Source organism: Bufo gargarizans, chromosome 3, assembly GCF_014858855.1.
Source record: "Bufo gargarizans isolate SCDJY-AF-19 chromosome 3, ASM1485885v1, whole genome shotgun sequence".
NCBI classification, from domain to species: domain Eukaryota; kingdom Metazoa; phylum Chordata; class Amphibia; order Anura; family Bufonidae; genus Bufo; species Bufo gargarizans.
Genome location: NC_058082.1, coordinates 300,531,529 through 300,552,476, shown reverse-complemented (window position 1 = coordinate 300,552,476; position 20,948 = coordinate 300,531,529). Strand labels below are relative to the sequence as shown.

At 45.0% G+C, this 20,948-nt stretch overlaps 1 protein-coding gene and 1 long non-coding RNA gene across 4 annotated transcripts; both read left to right on the top strand.

Annotated features, from left to right (window-relative positions):
- Positions 1-4,778: 4,778 nt before the first annotated feature.
- On the top strand, positions 4,779-10,205 carry LOC122932281. Of its 3 annotated transcripts, XM_044286611.1 has the most exons (4): positions 6,717-6,974; positions 7,055-7,209; positions 7,303-7,348; positions 8,151-10,205. In XM_044286611.1, the coding sequence occupies exon 4, from the start codon at positions 8,803-8,805 to the stop codon at positions 9,805-9,807; it is 1,005 nt and encodes a 334-aa protein (XP_044142546.1). In that variant the 5' UTR covers positions 6,717-6,974; positions 7,055-7,209; positions 7,303-7,348; positions 8,151-8,802; the 3' UTR covers positions 9,808-10,205. The 3 variants fall into 3 exon arrangements, with proteins under 3 accessions (XP_044142547.1, XP_044142546.1, XP_044142548.1); XM_044286612.1 differs by lacking the exon at positions 6,717-6,974 and adding an exon at positions 4,779-4,981 and having other exon boundaries at positions 7,303-10,205; XM_044286613.1 differs by having other exon boundaries at positions 7,303-10,205.
- Positions 10,206-11,949: 1,744 nt separating this feature from the next.
- Positions 11,950-20,506, top strand: LOC122932282. Its single transcript, XR_006388290.1, has 3 exons — positions 11,950-12,220; positions 12,301-12,455; positions 20,175-20,506. It is a non-coding gene; the product is annotated as an uncharacterized LOC122932282 (long non-coding RNA).
- The last annotated feature ends 442 nt before the right edge of the window (positions 20,507-20,948 follow it).

The window sequence follows — 20,948 nt, the reverse complement described above, 5'->3', positions numbered from 1 at the left end:
ACAGGACCACCCCAGTCCACAAGTATCCGGAAAGGATAGATTAGGCACATAACTGAGCCGAATGGAGCATACAGACCCCGTAGACTAGAATGAGGCCCATTAGGTTTCTGCTAAGAGTAAGATTTTTGAAGTGGAAACGAAAGTCCTGCATGCACAACTTTTGTCTCTGCTTCAAAAACCTTCCTTCGAAGCGTAAGCCTAACGGACCCCATTATAGTCTACAGGGTCCGTAAGGCTCCATTCGGCTCAGTTATGTGCCTAATCTATCCTTTCCATTCTGCTCCTATATTGGAAAGGCTGAACGCTGATGTGAATTCAGCCTAAGAAAAACAAGGCTGCTTTCTTCTGAAAACAGCCCAACACCTGGGTTGCGTCTAGCATTGCAACTCAGCTGACGTGAACTCCATATTAGAAGAGCTTGTAGGAAAGAATTTTTTATTCCAGGAGGGAATGGATCAATGACAAACAGTAGTATTGCTGGCTGGGTCTGTCACAGATAATAGCAGTATAGGGTGGATTTTGGCAGGATATTTCTATAGTGCCAATTAATACTGAGTTCGGTCACTAGATGGCAGCAGTGACCAACCAGTCATTAACAAAGAATAATGTTCCAGCTGGATTATGAAATAAAATCCAGCAAATAGCCTGTGCAGACTAAGACTTCATGCACACGACCCTAGCTGTATTTTAGTCCGCAAACCATCGATCTGCAAGTTACGGATACTCTTAGTGTGCATTCAGCATTTTTCTCCCTCCCATTAATAGAAATGCCTATTCTCATCTGTAATGGGACCAGAAAAGAATATGCTCTATAATTTGCGGAATGGCCAACAGGAATCCGCACATAGTGTGCATGGCCCCATAGGAATGAATGGGTCAATGTGTTATCCATAAAAAATACGGATAGCACACTAAAGAAAATACAGTTGTGTGAATGAGCTCTGAACATATAACTGTCAATTTGGTTTAGAGACTCCTTAGCAAAGCTGTAACAACATGCTTAAAGGGAGCCTGTCTCCAGTCTTCAGCGTTTTAGGGTACGGCGACACTAAAATGCAGAAAAGTCGCCCAACACAAAAATATATGTGACTTGCTTGCAACTTGCTGTTTGTTGTCTGACTATTGTAGTCCTGTGATTTGGCTGTGAAAACAGTCAATTCGCAGGCAAATCTATGGAGTTTCATGTGTCCGGAGCGACTTACATTAAAGTCAATGGAGTAAGAGTTGTGTGCCACATACAATAAAATCCAGAATGTCTGGATTTTGTGAGCCTGTCACATTATGACACCACTGACGAACGTTCCATGAAATGTCACCGTGTAGCCGTACCCTTACTGTGCACTAAGATACCTGTGTGTAACAAGTCAGATAGGAAAGGGTGAAGGATGGGGACAGTGCACATGTACATAGTAAGGGACTATGCTAGAGGCAAGAGGTGGCTGGAAACCTCTGCATGTTGGAGCTCATTCACACGACTGTATGAATAAGTCCGCTTCATTTCTTTCTTTCTTTCAAATGTTTGTTTATTTAAAGATATCACGTGGTACATTGATATGCTTTGACAATGAAACAACAAGGGCAACAAGCCCACAATGCATGAATAATAGATACTAGAATAGAGTTACCTGATAATAAAGCATATGTTGAAGTAGTTATTAAAGCAGACAGGTATAAATTTGGACAGATCTTCTGAATATAAGTGAGTGTGCAGGAAAAAGAGGCATAGGCGGGAGATTGAAGGAGCGCCGAGAGACAAGTCCCTCAGAAACGCTTATTTGTGCGTTACTGTGTGAGGCATGTAATATTAGAGTGGTCCTTGGACCAAACAAACCATGGCAACCAAATGCCCAGGAATTTGTCATGGGAGAGGCTCTCCCAGCTAGACAGTTCCTCCATCCTGCAGATTTCCTGAGTCCTCTGGATCCAGTCCACCAGTGTCGGTGCGCTTACCAAGAGGTGCGAGATCAGGGATCCAGTAAGTGGGTGTTGTGCAAATTGAGGAGAGCCATGGGAGGAGTAATGGAAATGTCCACGGAACAAATTTGATGTATGGCCGTGGAGACTGACTTCCAGAAGGGGCTAATATTTTTACAGGACCACCCAGGAGAGATAGGGTATCTGAAGGTCTTTTAGTCGTTTTTGTATGTTGTAAAGGAGGGGAGGGTAATTTATTTGGAAGGCTTGGTTCAGACTCTTTGGGACATAAACTGATCTGTTTCAGCTAATCTTGAAACAGTGTTTGAAGGTATTTTAATACTCATAGCTGTACATTTAGATAAATTAATTTTAAAATTGGACATCTGCCCAAACGTCTCAAAAAGGTCTAGAATTACGGGGAAAGCCTCCGACGGGTCCAACAGCAGAAGTAACATGTCGTCCGCGAACGTAGCAATTTTGTGTGTCTGTGGTCCTACATCCAAACCACGTATTTGGGTATTTTGTCCAATTGCCTGCAATAAGGCCTCGCGCCAAAGCGTGGGTGAAAGGGGGCACCCTTGCCGGGTTCCGTTTGAGATAGAGAAGGGCTGAGAGAGCACTCCATTAACTCTGATCCTGGCAAGGGGGGAGGTGTACAGGGATAGCACTGCTTTGATAAACTGGGGTGGAAATCCGAATCTATGAAGAATGGTCTCCATATAGCACCAGTCCACTCTATCGAACGCTTTCTCAGTACTGAGTAGTGTTAGTTGAGATTTGCGTGCTAAAACGAATTAGATAGCTTGGCATACTCTAAATGTGCCATCCCTGCACTCCCTACCGCTCACAAACCCAGATTGGTCAGGATATATCAAGCACGGAAGAAAGGGAGCAATTCTAAAAGCTAGCAATTTCGCCCATACTTTAATGTTCGCATTCAGAAGTGAGATGGGCCTATAACTAGATGGGCTCTCAGGGTCTTTGCCTGGTTTAGGCAGTACAACAATGTGTGCCTCTAATGCCTGGTGTGCTGGGGGAGTACTATCAAGCAAAGAGTTGAAATATGTCGCTGTGTGAGGACCTAATACCGCTAGAAATTTCTTATAGTAAGAGGCAGGTAACCCGTCTGGACCTGGGCTCTTCCCATTTGGCACAGTACGGAGAATTATCTGAAGTTCTTCGATGGTCACTGGGGCAGTGAGTGGATCTGTATCTGCACTACCTAGTACCGGAAGATTTAGATAATAAGATAATAAGAAGTGAAGATGTCCGCAATGCCAGAGGTGGAAGAAACTAAATCGCCCTTTGGGGATTTCATCTGTTTAATATGCGATTGCTCTATCCTCTTTTTGACCATGGCTGACAATCTTATTGCCCCTATCGCCGTGGGCATATTGTTTATGTCTGAGTCTAGCATATGCATTGGCCGCTTTAACATTTAGCAAGGTTTTAAGCTCATTCCTCAAGTTCATGAGGTTATCAAGGTTCGACTGGGCTAATGACAAGTACATGCATTAACACCCAAAAACAACAGATCATTAGAACCAAAACATAGAACATAGTAAGAAAGAACAAATAACTGAAGGGCTCCCAAAGGAGCAATTTGGGGAAAGATTGGCATCATAGTAGTGTATTGCCTGATCTGCCCAAACTGCATCTTCATAGCCTGAGGTGAAGAACAAAGTGTGAAAGGACCTAGTCCAAGTTAAAGTAAACAGTCCAGCAGGGGTACCCTATTCATTAGTTAGATATCTAAATTTTAAATCATTTAATAGAAATATGGGAAAGTACAAAAACACATATATACAGAGTTATGTTGCAGTTAAATCCAAGGAGAGGCCAGAGTAGAGTCAGATATAGAGGATAAATAATGGATGGAAGCGGGGGGCTGGGGAGAGAGTCCCTCGCACTGATTCCCTAAACTGATCCTCTGCCCAGGGACGTCTCCTGGTGGTGGAGGCGCCCTGTCCACGTACCTACTCTCAGATTCCTAAATGTCCCTGCTGAGGTGGCAGGTGGAAGAGGAAGGGTAATACGTGGTATCCTAACGGATAACTAGCACATAACAATGAAAGAATTAGTTAAAGAGGTGTCCACTGTATACCGCCCTCGTGGCGTAACCAAGAGGTACAGGGCACACCAAGAGGATAAAATTAATAATACAAACAAACACACGCACAATTAAACACAGATATATTGAAATGGATAGCCTACAGTCCCGACGCGTTTCACCCATACCAGTGGGTTCATCAGGGGGTTATATGTGGTAGGTATAATAGGTCCTGGGACCCTTGCCAAGGATTATGGCCGTCCCAGTCCAATGATACGTGCGTAAATAGATATAGGAATAAATAATCCTTTACGACATGACATCAGACCCAGAGTAGATAAATGATCGCCCGGAGGCAATTTACATACGGTTACTTTACAGCATGATCGATGAACTCAACTGCCTAGATACACACTGCAAAAATAAAGGTAGAGGACTCTGATTAGGGTAAGTAGTACAACGAATGATGAACGCCCATAGTGATGAATGTTTAAGGTATATAGGTACCTGATGTTGGCAATAACAACGGATCACGTACAGATCGTTGGTCGGGAGGTTCATGGATAGGTACATGGGTCTTCCTGACTGAAAAGCACCAAACAAGGATAGAGGTGCCCCGATTTATGTCCCCCAAGATGCAGGGCTAGCCAACAAAGAGACACCTAAAATGTATAAGTGTCTAAACTTAGGTTAAGAGGTAAACCATATATAGGCAATGTACATAATATTGTCAAAAACTTACATGGTGTCGTTAGCAGTGAAGGGAAATAGGTCTGATGTAGTCATCCTGAGTTTCCCCCCTCCCTTTAAATACCCCATGCGCCCAGTCGCGACTAGCGACACCCACAGGTGTAGTCAGGTCCGGCCATGTGTTGCTAGTATCGCGGCGTGCGTGTCAGCATGGACCGCACGCCGGAAGTGACGTCCATGCAGTTAATACCAAACCGGAAGTGCGGTATGCGGTAGGAGGCATGCGTTTCAGCTTGAGACGCAACCCGGAACCGACGCTACAAGGTCAGTGCCGAGCCGGAGGTCTGGTATGAAACAGGGATTTCCGATCGGCCAAACTAATAGCCCTAAATGGACTACAAATATAGGAGGATTGTCCAAGCCGTTATATTGATAGGGGATCCTCAGTATGCATAAATCCAGAAAATGGGGTGAAATCCATACGGAATGGGCAAAGTGATAAGGGACATATAAAAGATGAAAAACGGGGGGGGGGGGGGGGGGAGGAGGGCATCAGGATATAATGTGCCAGGGAAGATGAGATATATATATATATATATATATATATAAAAACATACTCAGTGTATATGGAGGGCTCCCTTGAGGATAACAAGGATGCCAACTAGGGGGTGTGTCAACGTACAGGGACACACACCATATAAGTAACATTTGGGAACTTTACGTGCCCAGGCTATATCCCGTGGAACTTAGTATTTTACTGGGGCCAGAGGTGCATAGTGGATGGCTCCTGAACCGGGGGAACCCGCATCCAGGCCAAGCCAACACGGCAAAAAGGAAATTGCAATCAAGCGTATGATGAGTATTAAGGTCATCGGACATATAGAGAGAGAGGGTAATTATAGAAAGCATGAAAAGGTCAAACGCTCATTGAGTCCTAAGGGTGATTGGGAGCGAAACCTGTGAATCCACTCGCTCTCCTTCTGTAAGATACGCCTGTCGAGGTCACCACCTCTTGGAGAGGGGGATATCACATCAAGGACCGTGAACCGGAGACACGAGGGGTCGCCACCATGACAGTCATTCACATGTGTGGCCACAGGTGTAGGTTCCTTTTTAATGACATCGTTCACATGTTCTAAAATTCTTCTCCTGAACTCCCGTATCGTTTTACCCACGTAATCCATGGGGCATGGGCATTGGCACAAGGTAGACCAGCCCCTTGGATAGGCAGTTGGCGAAATCCCGGATCTGAAACACGCGGCCGGTGGCCAAGCAGGTGACTGATTTGGTGGTTAGGACGTATTGGCAGGCCTTACATCGACCACATTTATAAATACCCATGGGTTTACGGTCAAGCCAGGAGCCAACCTTATGCGGTGGTGAAAAATGGCTATGAACCAAACGGTCCCTAAGGCTCCTGCCCCGTCTATAAGAAACCGCTGGGTATTTACTTATGATGTCAGAGATATCAGTATCCATTTGTAGGATCGGCCAGTATTTCTGTAGGATCTCCCTCGTTTCACGGTTAGCGGAATCATAATTCGCGATGATACGTGCCGGTTGAGGGTTATCGTCAGTTCTCCTTCTTGGGACTAGGAGTTCGGTTCGCGGTCTAGTGGACGCACTTTGGAACGCCTCCCTGAGTATTCCTCTAGGGTAACCCCTTGCCAGGAATCTATCCTGAAGCCTACCAGCCTCATGAAAAAAAGAGGAATCATTGGAGCAATTTCTCCTCACTCTCAGGTATTGACCCTTGGGTATACCTAGTCTAAGTGGGGCAGGGTGATAGCTGCTCCAGTGGAGGAGGGAGTTGGTGGCCGTACTCTTACAATAGATGTTAGTTGATAGGCTGTCACCCATCTTAGTGACCCTTACATCTAGGAAGGTAATGGACTCGTGATCCCATTCACAGGTGAAGTTAAGGCCCACAGCATTGGTGTTCAGGTCCGCCACAAATCGTTTGAAGCTGGGAGGATCGCCCTTCCAGACAATGAACACGTCGTCTATGAATCTGGTCCAAAACTGGATATGATCTGCCCACCAGACGACGTGGTCCGGAAAAACATGAGTGTCCTCCCACCAGCCCAGGAAGAGGTTGGCGTATGAGGTTTCCGGTTTGGTATTAACTGCATGGACGTCACTTCCGGCGTGCGGTCCATGCTGACACGCACGCCGCGATACTAGCAACACATGGCCGGATCTGACTACACCTGTGGGTGTCGCTAGTCGCGATTGGGCGCATGGGGTATTTAAAGGGAGGGGGGAAACTCAGGATGACTACATCAGACCTATTTCCCTTCACTGCTAACGACACCATGTAAGTTTTTGACAATATTATGTACATTGCCTATATATGGTTTACCTCTTAACCTAAGTTTAGACACTTATACATTTTAGGTGTCTCTTTGTTGGCTAGCCCTGCATCTTGGGGGACATAAATCGGGGCACCTCTATCCTTGTTTGGTGCTTTTCAGTCAGGAAGACCCATGTACCTATCCATGAACCTCCCGACCAACGATCTGTACGTGATCCGTTGTTATTGCCAACATCAGGTACCTATATACCTTAAACATTCATCACTATGGGCGTTCATCATTCGTTGTACTACTTACCCTAATCGGAGTCCTCTACCTTTATTTTTGCAGTGTGTATCTAGGCAGTTGAGTTCATCGATCATGCTGTAAAGTAACCGTATGTAAATTGCCTCCGGGCGATCATTTATCTACTCTGGGTCTGATGTCATGTCGTAAAGGATTATTTATTCCTATATCTATTTACGCACGTATCATTGGACTGGGACGGCCATAATCCTTGGCAAAGGTCCCAGGACCTATTATACCTACCACATATAACCCCCTGATGAACCCATTGGTATGGGTGAAACGCGTCGGGGCTGTAGGCTATCCATTTCAATATATCTGTCTTTAATTGTGCGTGTGTTTGTTTGTATTATTAATTTTATCCTCTTGGTGTGCCCTGTACCTCTTGGTTACGCCACGAGGGCGGTATACAGTGGACACCTCTTTAACTAATTCTTTCATTGTTATGTGCTAGTTATCCGTTAGGATACCACGTATTACCCTTCCTTTTCCACCTGCCACCTCAGCAGGGACATTTAGGAATTTGATAGTAGGTACGTGGACAGGGCGCCTCCACCACCAGGAGACGTCCCTGGGCAGAGGATCAGTTTAGGGAATCAGTGCGAGGGACTCTCTCCCCAGCCCCCCGCTTCCATCCATTATTTATCCTCTATATCTGACTCTACTCTGGCCTCTCCTTGGATTTAACTGCAACATAACTCTGTATATATGTGTTTTTGTACTTTCTCATATTTCTATTAAATGATTTAAAATTTAGATATCTAACTAATGAATAGGGTACCCCTGCTGGACTGATTGTTTCATACACTAATACCCCGTTTTTGTATTTCTTGACATTTGTATTGCTGGTCCTCTACATTATTGTTTCTTTGCTATGGCTACATTCCTAACAGGAACTATCTTTACTGATGATCTGATAAATGAAGCAAGGGACGTCTTCTCGGATAGGGGCGTTCCCGCGCTGGACCAATCAGCATCAGGTAAACAGGTATTTAGTGATCTTTACACCTACTATAAAGACAATATCAAATCCTGGTGGGAGATTAAGTCGCTTGAGAGTTATCTCGAGCAAAAAATTGTACCACGGGGACTCCGTATTCGTATACGGCCCGCTGACAGAATCTCCTCACCAGGATTCTTGGTCAGGTGGGAGGACACCCTGACTCATAACTCCCTGTCTCTTATGAAATTATTGTTGGATGAAGAGAGATTATTATTTGAAAGCACTTCCAAGAAATTAAGGGAAAAAATTGACACGGCCCTTAAACTCAAGGAAGATCCAGAGTTCGCCAGAAGGGAGGCATCTCTACAATCGGCTGTAGTCAGGTTTCAGACGCTCATAAAAGAGCGCAAGCACAGACAATTTGTGCGAGACCTGGGTGATTTTAGAGAAAATCGGGCATATATTGCCACACAGAGTCAGGTGTCTGAATCCGAACCTTCATCTTCGGACGTAGACACGTCTGACACCGAGTCTCGACCAAAACCGCGATACGTGCCTTCGAATCGGGGTCGCCCTGACTCCAGACGACAGGGCGGTCGGCGATGGTCAGGACAAAGCGGCTATCGTGGCAGGGGTGGAGGCTATCGGGGTCAAGGGTATCAACATCCCCTCCCCGTCTATCAGCCGCCCCCCTCCACCGGTTCTTCTCAAAACCACCAATCCCAGCAGCCGCCACCTTCCGCTGCCTCTGCCGCCTCTTCATCCTCCTCATCTTTTTTAGAGAAAGGGGTGATCCCTTACTCGCTTCGGAATCGCTAAGAAGGGTACCTGCAGATGATCTCCAAATCATCAATCTCTCTGCCCGGACCCTTCGCCCTGAGGAGGTGGAGGTCCTCAGGCGGGGACTGTCGTTCGTACCCACCACAGACTTTAGTACCTTCGCCTGGACTAAGGACCTCCACCTCTTCTGTAGGAGGCTCAAATGGCACAAGTTCTTCAAGAGCTCCAACAGAGACACATGCCGAAGACTGGGCCTGGAAGAGACGGACTTTGGAGACCTGCAGGACCTTGTTGACCTCAATAGTGAACATAACAGAACCCCTGGCACAGGCCCATTTACCAAGCTTAGGCCCAAAAGTAATAGAATGCCACCCCCATTGAGTTCAGAACACATTGATATATTCCTTCAGCTGGTCACACGAGACCTCGACCAGCTAGGATATGTGAGACCTAGATCCTTTAACCTATCAGTTTCGGAGATGGAGGCACTGAGGTCATTGGAGAGGGATGAGACGATCGTGATCAAGCCATCCGATAAGGGTGGCAATCTTGTCATCCTTGACTCCTTGCTGTATAAAAATATGTGCCTAGACCTCCTTAAAGATAGAGAGGGCTATGAGATTCTTCATAATAACCCGACTGTAATGTACTTGGGTGAGCTCAAAAATATCTTGGACATGGGTTTACAGAACAAGGTGATCAGCACCACAAAATATACATTTCTCCTGCCAGTGAAACCTTTGGTAGCTACATTCTATGGCCTCCCTAAAGTGCATAAGGGTACCTCTCCCCTCAAAGGCCGTCCAATCGTGTCAGGCGTTAACTAATTGACACAGAACTGTGGTGTCTATTTGGACCAGATTCTGAGGGAGTTCGTCGTGTCCCTCCCTGCATATACGAGGGACACGATGGACTTCCTCAACAAGATCAATGCCTTGAATCTGGATCCAACATGTATACTTGGCAGTATTGACGTCGAGGCCTTGTATAGCTCTATACCATATGAGCATGGTATTAGGGCTGTTGACTACTACCTGAAAACCAGAGGTACTCATTGTTTTTCCCATAATGTCTTTATTTCGTGAACTCTTGACGTTCACTCTCAATCACAATTTTTTTCTGTTTAATGCACGGTTTTACCACCAGCTCAGGGGGACGGCGATGGGCAGTCCTTGTGCCCCGTCATACGCCAACCTCTTCCTGGGCTGGTGGGAGGACACTCATGTTTTTCCGGACCACGTCGTCTGGTGGGCAGATCATATCCAGTTTTGGACCAGATTCATAGACGACGTGTTCATTGTCTGGAAGGGCGATCCTCCCAGCTTCAAACGATTTGTGGCGGACCTGAACACCAATGCTGTGGGCCTTAACTTCACCTGTGAATGGGATCACGAGTCCATTACCTTCCTAGATGTAAGGGTCACTAAGATGGGTGACAGCCTATCAACTAACATCTATTGTAAGAGTACGGCCACCAACTCCCTCCACCACTGGAGCAGCTATCACCCTGCCCCACTTAGACGAGGTATACCCAAGGGTCAATACCTGAGAGTGAGGAGAAATTGCTCCAATGATTCCTCTTTTTTTCATGAGGCTGGTAGGCTTCAGGATAGATTCCTGGCAAGGGGTTACCCTAGAGGAATACTCAGGGAGGCGTTCCAAAGTGCGTCCACTAGACCGCGAACCGAACTCCTAGTCCCAAGAAGGAGAACTGACGATAACCCTCAACCGGCACGTATCATCGCGAATTATGATTCCGCTAACCGTGAAACGAGGGAGATCCTACAGAAATACTGGCCGATCCTACAAATGGATACTGATATCTCTGACATCATAAGTAAATACCCAGCGGTTTCTTATAGACGGGGCAGGAGCCTTAGGGACCGTTTGGTTCATAGCCATTTTTCACCACCGCATAAGGTTGGCTCCTGGCTTGACCGTAAACCCATTGGTATTTACAAATGTGGTCGATGTAAGGCCTGCCAATACGTCCTAACCACCAAATCAGTCACCTGCTTGGCCACCGGCCGCGTGTTTCAGATCCGGGATTTCGCCAACTGCCTATCCAAGGGGCTGGTCTACTTGTGCCAATGCCCATGCCCCATGGATTACGTGGGTAAAACGATACGGGAGTTCAGGAGAAGAATTTTAGAACATGTGAACGATGTCATTAAAAAGGAACCTACACCTGTGGCCACACATGTGAATGACTGTCATGGTGGCGACCCCTCGTGTCTCCGGTTCACGGTCCTTGATGTGATATCCCCCTCTCCAAGAGGTGGTGACCTCGACAGGCGTATCTTACAGAAGGAGAGCGAGTGGATTCACAGGTTTCGCTCCCAATCACCCTTAGGACTCAATGAGCGTTTGACCTTTTCATGCTTTCTATAATTACCCTCTCTCTCTATATGTCCGATGACCTTAATACTCATCATACGCTTGATTGCAATTTCCTTTTTGCCGTGTTGGCTTGGCCTGGATGCGGGTTCCCCCGATTCAGGAGCCATCCACTATGCACCTCTGGCCCCAGTAAAATACTAAGTTCCACGGGATATAGCCTGGGCACGTAAAGTTCCCAAATGTTACTTATATGGTGTGTGTCTCTGTACGTTGACACACCCCCTAGTTGGCATCCTTGTTATCCTCAAGGGAGCCCTCCATATACACTGAGTATGTTTTTATATATATATATATATATATATATATATATATCTCATCTTCCCTGGCACATTATATCCTGATGCCCTCCTCCCCCCCTCCCCCCCCCGTTTTTCATCTTTTATATGTCCCTTATCACTTTGCCCATTCCGCATGGATTTCACCCCATTTTCTGGATTTATGCATACTGAGGATCCCCTATCAATATAACGGCTTGGACAATCCTCCTATATTTGCAGTCCATTTAGGGCTATTAGTTTGGCCGATCGGAAATCCCTGTTTCATACCAGACCTCCGGCTCGGCACTGACCTTGTAGCGTCGGTTCCGGGTTGCGTCTCAAGCTGAAACGCATGCCTCCTACCGCATACCGCACTTCCGGTTTGGTATTAACTGCATGGACGTCACTTCCGGCGTGCGGTCCATGCTGACACGCACGCCGCGATACTAGCAACACATGGCCGGACCTGACTACACCTGTGGGTGTCGCTAGTCGCGACTGGGCGCATGGGGTATTTAAAGGAAGGGGGGAAACTCAGGATGACTACATCAGACCTATTTCCCTTCACTGCTAACGACACCATGTAAGTTTTTGACAATATTATGTACATTGCCTATATATGGTTTACCTCTTAACCTAAGTTTAGACACTTATACATTTTAGGTGTCTCTTTGTTGGCTAGCCCTGCATCTTGGGGGACATAAATCGGGGCACCTCTATCCTTGTTTGGTGCTTTTCAGTCAGGAAGACCCATGTACCTATCCATGAACCTCCCGACCAACGATCTGTACGTGATCCGTTGTTATTGCCAACATCAGGTACCTATATACCTTAAACATTCATCACTATGGGCGTTCATCATTCGTTGTACTACTTACCCTAATCGGAGTCCTCTACCTTTATTTTTGCAGTGTGTATCTAGGCAGTTGAGTTCATCGATCATCGCCTCCGGGCGATCATTTATCTACTCTGGGTCTGATGTCATGTCGTAAAGGATTATTTATTCCTATATCTATTTACGCACGTATCATTGGACTGGGACGGCCATAATCCTTGGCAAGGGTCCCAGGACCTATTATACCTACCACATATAACCCCCTGATGAACCCACTGGTATGGGTGAAACGCGTCGGGACTGTAGGCTATCCATTTCAATATATCTGTGTTTAATTGTGCGTGTGTTTGTTTGTATTATTAATTTTATCCTCTTGGTGTGCCCTGTACCTCTTGGTTACGCCACGAGGGCGGTATACAGTGGACACCTCTTTAACTAATTCTTTCATTGTTATGTGCTAGTTATCCGTTAGGATACCACGTATTACCCTTCCTCTTCCACCTGCCACCTCAGCAGGGACATTTAGGAATTTGAGAGTAGGTACGTGGACAGGGCGCCTCCACCACCAGGAGACGTCCCTGGGCAGAGGATCAGTTTAGGGAATCAGTGCGAGGGACTCTCTCCCCAGCCCCCCGCTTCCATCCATTATTTATCCTCTATATCTGACTCTACTCTGGCCTCTCCTTGGATTTAACTGCAACATAACTCTGTATATATGTGTTTTTGTACTTTCCCATATTTCTATTAAATGATTTAAAATTTAGATATCTAACTAATGAATAGGGTACCCCTGCTGGACTGATTGTTTCATACACTAATACCCTGTTTTTGTATTTCTTGACATTTGTATTGCTGGTCCTCTACAAGTTAAAGTAAACCCACGTAATGTGGACGGAAACATAGTTTGACTATACAGTTCCATGTGGAATGGCGGAGAGGTACTCCCCACCAGAAAAAAAAAAAGAAAAGAAAAGGGTGGCATTCTGTCCAGAATAGGGGCAGGGTACCCGTGTCAGTAGATAAAATAAGCACGTAGTACCTCATAGAAAGCTGTAGGGCTTATGCTTCCAAAGGGTGGGATAGCGTACCATAGGTCAGCAAATAGGTACATGATCCCTGATAAAGGCCAGAGTGTGCAGGGTATGTAAAAGGAGAGAAAAACATGGCGGTCCTCCCCAGACCTGGGGAAGAAACAGGGTCAATCGACGGGTTTTCCCAGGTATAGCATCTCAACACCGAAGAGGGTCGCATGTTCATCCGTGAGGGCCGGAGCTGGTAGCTTTGCCTGTTTTGGAAGTTTTTTGCTTCTTAGCCACAGACCAAAGGCTGGTGGTATGGACATCCGGGAGTGGCAAGTCCGATGGAACAGGCAGCCAGGAGGGGATGTCTATCGGCGAGAGGCGCAGGGGCACCCAGGCTTGGTTTAAATCTTCGGGGGTACGGATGGTGATACGGCGTCCGCCGATAGTAATTAAAGGTCTAAATGGGAAGAGCCACTTATATGGAATTTCAGGATTCTCCTCTTCTGAAGTGTGGAAGGAGCAACATCCTGATAAATTTGGACTTTAGCGCCATCTAGGGGTATATTTGCTATTTCTCTAGCTTTCAGTAAAATGGCCTCTGTATCACGAAAACGCAAGAGTCCGCATATAATATCCCTCGGATTTTTGGAGGGAGCAGGTTTGGGGCGTACAGCCTTATGGACCCGTTCTATCACGACATTAGAAGCCCTGGTAGCCCCGAGCAGGTAGCTAAATAAAGTTTGCATAGAGGAGAAAAGGTTTTCTTTTTCAGGAGCTTCAGGGAGACCCCTGATCCAAATGTTTTTCTTTCGGCTCCTATTCTCCTGGTCCTCCAGCAACAATAGTGTGGTGTTAAGCATGGACCTGTGAGACTCCAGGGGTTTTTTTGTCTCTGAGGAGATAGACAGCAGGGTGTCCTGAGTGTGCTCCAGCGCCTCTACTCTGTTTCCTATATGGCAGATGTCTGTTTTTATGGAAGACCGGTCTGCAGCTATAGGGGCCAGGGCTTTCTGTAAAGCAGAATCCAGATAGTCTCGGTGGTAGAAAGAATGAGGAGTCAAATGTTGTACACAACAAAACTTTTACTTGATCAATTGTCTCAGAGTAGTCAGTACAGTTCATGTAGAAAGCATATCTTTCAAGTAATAATCCATATATTAATTCAACTGTAATCCTTCTAACAGGCTTGGCAATTGTAACTTGAGGAGTTACCCTTCTCTCTAGATCTGTCTATACTTTGTCCACACTCTAGCTCTCAGGTACTGGATATAATAAACTTCTTTCTTGTAATTCCCTATCCCCAGGGAGGTCTCCCTAACTGCAGGCAAAAACCTTCTGCTCCATTCTTTGTGCAGGATACTTTAATATACTCTGATCCACAGTGTCCATAGAGACATGTGGTAATAGATAACTTTGCGCCTAGTCGTCCAGCTGTGTCCAGGTGCTTTTAGGCTTCTCCCGGTCACTGGTGCTGTGAAGTCCATAAACTAATACTGTTTGCACTAGACTTGCTCTATATCCAGACATTGACTTTCTGGTGCATGCTAAGTAGCTATGAAGATCTGATCCACACTTCCTCAGCTTGGCCATAGCCAAGGGACTAAAGTGGCAACTACATATTGGACTGTTCTTGTTCACCTCCTCTAACATAATTTCCTTCCTTCTACTCAGCTAACTTCCTCTCTTGTTCTCTCCTACAGTATTAGCACACCCTCAGCTATAAATAAGTTGCACCAGCAACACCTAGAGGTGGATAGATGTTATGACAGCCTGTTATAAGGAATTTACAGTTATATACAGAAATACATTAGATAGGCATATACAAAAGTTTGAAGTGCCCACGACCATCACTGAGTGGACACTGCACTATTGTCCGTAATTGCAGACAAGAATAGGCATTTTCTTTGATAGCGGTGGCCACGTGTAGTCCGTAAATTGCGGAATGCACACGGGCCCGTATCTGTGTTTTGCGGATATGCAAAACACTACTATTGTGTTAATGTAGCCTGACACATAGGCATCTTCTGCAGGCTGAAGAGATAGATTCTCCAGAGCAACGCTGTTAGTGCAAAAAAAGACTCTTTCCGTAGCACAGCATTGCTGAATATGAAAGACTGAAATAAAAAACTGGCTTTACTAACACTGTCTAACCGGAAAGGACATTGTAAACTGACAGGGGAAAAGGAAAACTGACTTCGCAATCAATCAGATTGCACCTCTCAATTTTTCAGCAAATGAAAGAATCCGATTGGTTGCTAGGGGCAAGTAAATCAATTTTGTATTGCACCAGTTTTGATAGCTCTCCCCCTTACCAGTGTAATTAAATACTTTTCAGGTCTCACAGGGACACAGCTTTATATGCATTATAAAAATCAATGTCTGTTGTCTTCTATAGGCATCCAAATGCTTGAACTGTTGGACACCAAATCTCAGCTCTCTAGGACAGGGGTCAGCAACCTCCGGCACTGCAGATGTGGTGAAACCACAACTCCTAACATGCCTCATTCACTTCTATAGGAGTTCTGACAAAAGCCTAGCAAGTGTGAATGCTGGGAGTCATAGTTTTACCACAGCTGGTCTACCAGACGTTGCTGATCCTTCTGCTAGGATGTACCGTTCTTGAGACATTCCCAAAAATTCAAATAAGGCACCATCACATGACACATATTAGCCCATAAAAGCTTGCAGGTCTTTCAATCTTCACCTCACTGACACACACACAGTTTTACAACAGGTTTCCATAACAACTCGGACTGACAAGGAAAGAAAATACTAGAGGAGGGACAAATCAAAAATATATCGAATCTCGAATCCTGTACATAAAAATTGTGTGAACGGTGAAGTGATCCAAACTCAATATTCTTTTAATATGAAAAAATAAGGAGTCCTTACTTCTTTAACAAAGTATTTGCTGCTGTTATGCGGTCCTTGCTTAGGGTTTTACTAGGGAAAGTTCACAGGTAGGGAAATAGCAGGCATCTCGGGAGGTGCGCGGACGTGTCTGATTCGATTTTCGTAAATTACGTCGGGATTCAAGTTCATGAATCAAGCTAAATTCGAGGGATTCGTGGAGAGGTCCCACCTCTAGAAAATACGTTCACGTGCATAAGCCCTTACTCAGACTAACGTATGATAAAATGACTAGCACTATATAATGGGCAGGTAGAAGCTGATGGTAAAATAATGAATTAAATCATGTGTTACATGATTAAACAGTAAAAACAAACCCTTATACCCCTTGCAATACTGCTACACCTTGAATGGGCATACAACAGTGCTACAAACATAGCAAACTTAATCCAGTAAGCCTATGAATCCACTTTGATGTTCTTCTGGATTGTTTTGGGTGTGAACACACCGAGGATCTGAGCTGGAGTCCAGCTATATTACTTAATTCTCTATGGGTTGGACTTTACCACAACTTCACAAACTATTTTGTACCCTGATGTCTGGGTACTTTTATATTTCTTTGTTAGCAGCAATTCCTATTTTGATTTGGAGATTGCACTTTTTAACAATCACAGTTAATTCTTGACCTCTTTTAAACAATGTATGGCAAATCAGTTTCTTGATCAGAAAAAGTAGGAATTAGTCCTACAAGAGTCCAACATGACAGCAGCCCAGGAGTTGTCCTAATCCTCTGTGAGGACAGGAATAAAGGAAGGTTAAAAGACCCCTTCTACCAGTGCTTTCCAATTACCACATCAGGATGGATGCAACTCCTTTACTCATTTTTAGCATTGTTAATTTCACAAGCCAAAGTGTGGGAGGGGTAAGTAGGGTGCTGTCATGTCGTACTCCTGGAAAACCAATTACAGGTAGGTCCAATTCCTACTTTCCAAAAGTTTCTCCATGACAGCACCACAGGAGCATTACTAGATCACACTGAAACTTTGGAGGGGGTGGGGGGCACATTGCCTGAAGGACTTTACATCCAAGGCTAAAGGCTGTATTACAGAGTCTCGATGTAGCAGACGATTGTCGGGAAGGAAGCGTTACTTCCTGGCATTTGGCTGCTCGCTAGCAGAGTAGATCACTGCTATTACATACAGCAATCTCCTCTGCACCAATGGGGAAGAGCAGGCGCTATGCCATTGTACATCCCATGCTGTATAATGGTTTGCCGGCAGAAGATTGTTATTAGACACCATGCTCTGCCGCCTGCAAATGATAATTTTTTAACATGTTAAAAGATTTAGATTGGCTGATGATCCAGGCAATCAGCGGCAGTATTACACTGCAAGATGATTGTTAACGAGTGTTCATACGAACGCACGTTGGTGATAATCTGCTGAAAAATTGAGCAGTGTAATACAGGCTTAAGTGCTGATTGAAAATAATGTCTCTTCTGTAATGTCAGCAAAAGTTGTTGCTTTGCATCTGTTCAACAGAAGCTTCAACACTCTGCCCATGAAGCTGCCATGGCTCTTGCAGAATTAGTTTTAATTGGACAAGACTAGGGATCCTTTGGTTCTCATATGATTGCTGAATTGTGTTAAGCCATCTTGCCATGGTGGACATTCAGAAAATTAAACAGATTTGGATCTTTCCTCCAGCTTTCTATAGCATTTCAGTATCTTCTCACTGACCTTCCAGGGAATAGAACTTTTGTTCCTGGTCATTTTTTTTGGAGTTATATAAAAGGAGGGCAGAATAATTTCCTGACTCCTGCGAAATGCAGAAGCCACCTTGGGAAGGAAGGCCAGATCAACTATTATCCAGAATGTTAAGGTAGGACGTATGATTAAAAAAAGGCCTGCAATTCTCCTATTCTACAAGCCATAGTGATTGCTACTAAAAGGGACATTTTGAGGGACAAGAGTCTTATACTTGGTTCATAGAGGGGGATCATAAAGACCACCAAGTACCACCATTCAGTGGTTGGTCTGATACAAGTAGTGGCTTTTACAAACTAGAGGTAGGTCTAAAAAACAACAGAACTAAATCTAAACCTTTAAAGATACTTTGTTTAAGGCCCGTATTGAAGTCTTCCTGAAAAGTCCTATATATCAGGAACCTAGACGAAAACATACGTTTCCATAGATTGCTTAAACAACTTTTTATGACTGTTATAATGTAGAAATAACACTCTTGGAAAGTTGGGAGGCCATCGGGATTTCCCTCTCAAGATCCAGGCTGTTAGACTTCGTTTCCCCACTTCTGGAAATAGAAGGGGGCCCTGCAAAAGCAGACCCTGCCTTGGTGAAAGTGGCATCAGGTGTTGGGAGCAACTTCAGGACTGGAAACCTGCTAACCAGTATGGGGTAATTAGAATGACAAGCTGACTCCTTCAGGATTTTTGAAGGTTGAAGGTATGAGATGAAAGGGAGGAAACGCACAAGCTATTTCCATGTCCCTTTGTTGGGAGAGAGCATCTACTGCTGTTGAATTGTCTCTGGGATCTAACATACTGTAAATAGTGCACAGACCTGTTGTTTGTCTTGTATCAAACAGGTCTATCCGAGGCAGATCCCATCTGAGAACATGTTCCTGAAAAACTTCCTTGTTTAGTGACCATTCCCCTCTGGATGTATACGATGTCTGCCCATTTAAGTGAATGGGGACAGAGGAGCTGTAATTACACCTATTCGTCATTGCAATGTCGACAGCGAACAGGCAATAAGTGAAGAGAAAGAAGCGCTTGTACGAGCATCGCATGCTCTTCAAACAGCTGATCAGCAGGGGTGCTGGGACTTGGACCCTCGTCAACATCAATATAGGAAACTGACCAACCCCTTTAAATGGTGACCTCTTAGAATTTACCCCTTCTTTCAGGGCTTACCATACAGCTCAAAGTTCCCAGACCTTTGAGGATTTTTCTCCTATCTCTTGAGGCCATAGACCCTGAAGGTACAGATCCTGAACCTGAGCCCCCCCCCCCCCCCCTATTTGCAGTCATTGTTAGATATCAGAATGTATGGACTCAGATTATAAGGAAATCCCACGATCTATGTTTCCTGAACAAGTCAATCATGCTAGTGTTTTACTGCTGCTGGCAGAAGAATCTTTAGGGATTGGTGGTCCCGACTCCAAGAGGACAATAATAGTTTTCGAAGGGGCTGAAAGTGATACTGACTCCAAGGACCATATTGATGTAGAACAGGGATGGCGAACCGGAGGCCCTCCAGCTGTTTTAAAACTGCAACTCCCAGCAACATGTTAGTATGCATCTTTGAGGTCTATCGGGCACTTGACTGCCACTTGAGGGATAAGAGGTGTTGTTGATTTGATCGACTATCTCCAGTTGTCGATATTTTAGCTATCTGTTACGAGAGCTTTAGGTTTATTATTGATCTGTAAGAGACATTTGTTGTTTTACTAGAAACAGTCTTGAATTGTGTCCTTTGACACTAGAATGAGGAACTGGAATGACATCTCCTAATTGTAGAAGCTTTGTCACGTCTTGCAGTAGAACAGATTGGGTCTCCAATGATATTGTCTGGGTCCAATAAATTTTTCTGGAGCAGTCAACTCGAATTCTGTTCTGTAGCCTTCTCTCAATCCACAGTACCTATGGGTTGTGTGTTATGCATGACCAGGACAAAAGAAACAAACTGAGTCTTCCCCCTACTTTTTTTTCGTCAGCTTGTTTTTTTTGAATTGTTGGGGTTAAGCAGGAATTCCCTACCATTGCCTTCTTTAGGCTAACAATCTCCCTGTCTTTCTTTTGCCTTTTTCAGGTCCGACTCTGGGATCGGGCTTATGAAAAATGAAGATTACTCTTACCAGTAATTGGATTTTCCAGAACCCATGACAGGACTACGAGAGAAGATCTTCCCCACAGACAGGAAACTTGCAGCATAAAAAAGGCGGAGGCTCTCCTCAGACTTCAGTGTGAATTCCCAAGCATGAGAGGAACTCCGCCAACGTTTAATCAATATTTGCTCTGTGCATAGATTCAGTAACAGAACCAAGCTCTGTGTATATAGACAGTAACAGAACCAAGCTGCATGTATAGATACAGTAAAAGAACCAAGCTCTGTGCATAGAGACGGTAACAGAACCAAGCACAGAGACAGTAACAGAACCAAGCTGCATGTATAGATACAGTAAAAGAACCAAGCTCTGTGCATAGAGACGGTAACCGAACCAAGCTCTGTGCATAGAGACGGTAACAGAACCAAGCTCTGTGCATAGAGACGGTAACAGAACCAAGCTCTGTGCATAGAGACGGTAACAGAACCAAGCTCTGTGCATAGAGACGGTAACAGAACCAAGCTCTGTGCATAGAGACGGTAACAGAACCAAGCTCTGTGCATAGAGAGACGGTAACAGAACCAAGCTCTGTGCATAGAGACGGTAACAGAACCAAGCTCTGTGCATAGAGACACTAACAGAACCAAGCTCTGTGCATAGAGACACTAACAGAACCAAGCTCTGTGCATAGAGACACTAACAGAACCAAGCTCTGTGCATAGAGACACTAACAGAACCAAGCTCTGTGCATAGAGACA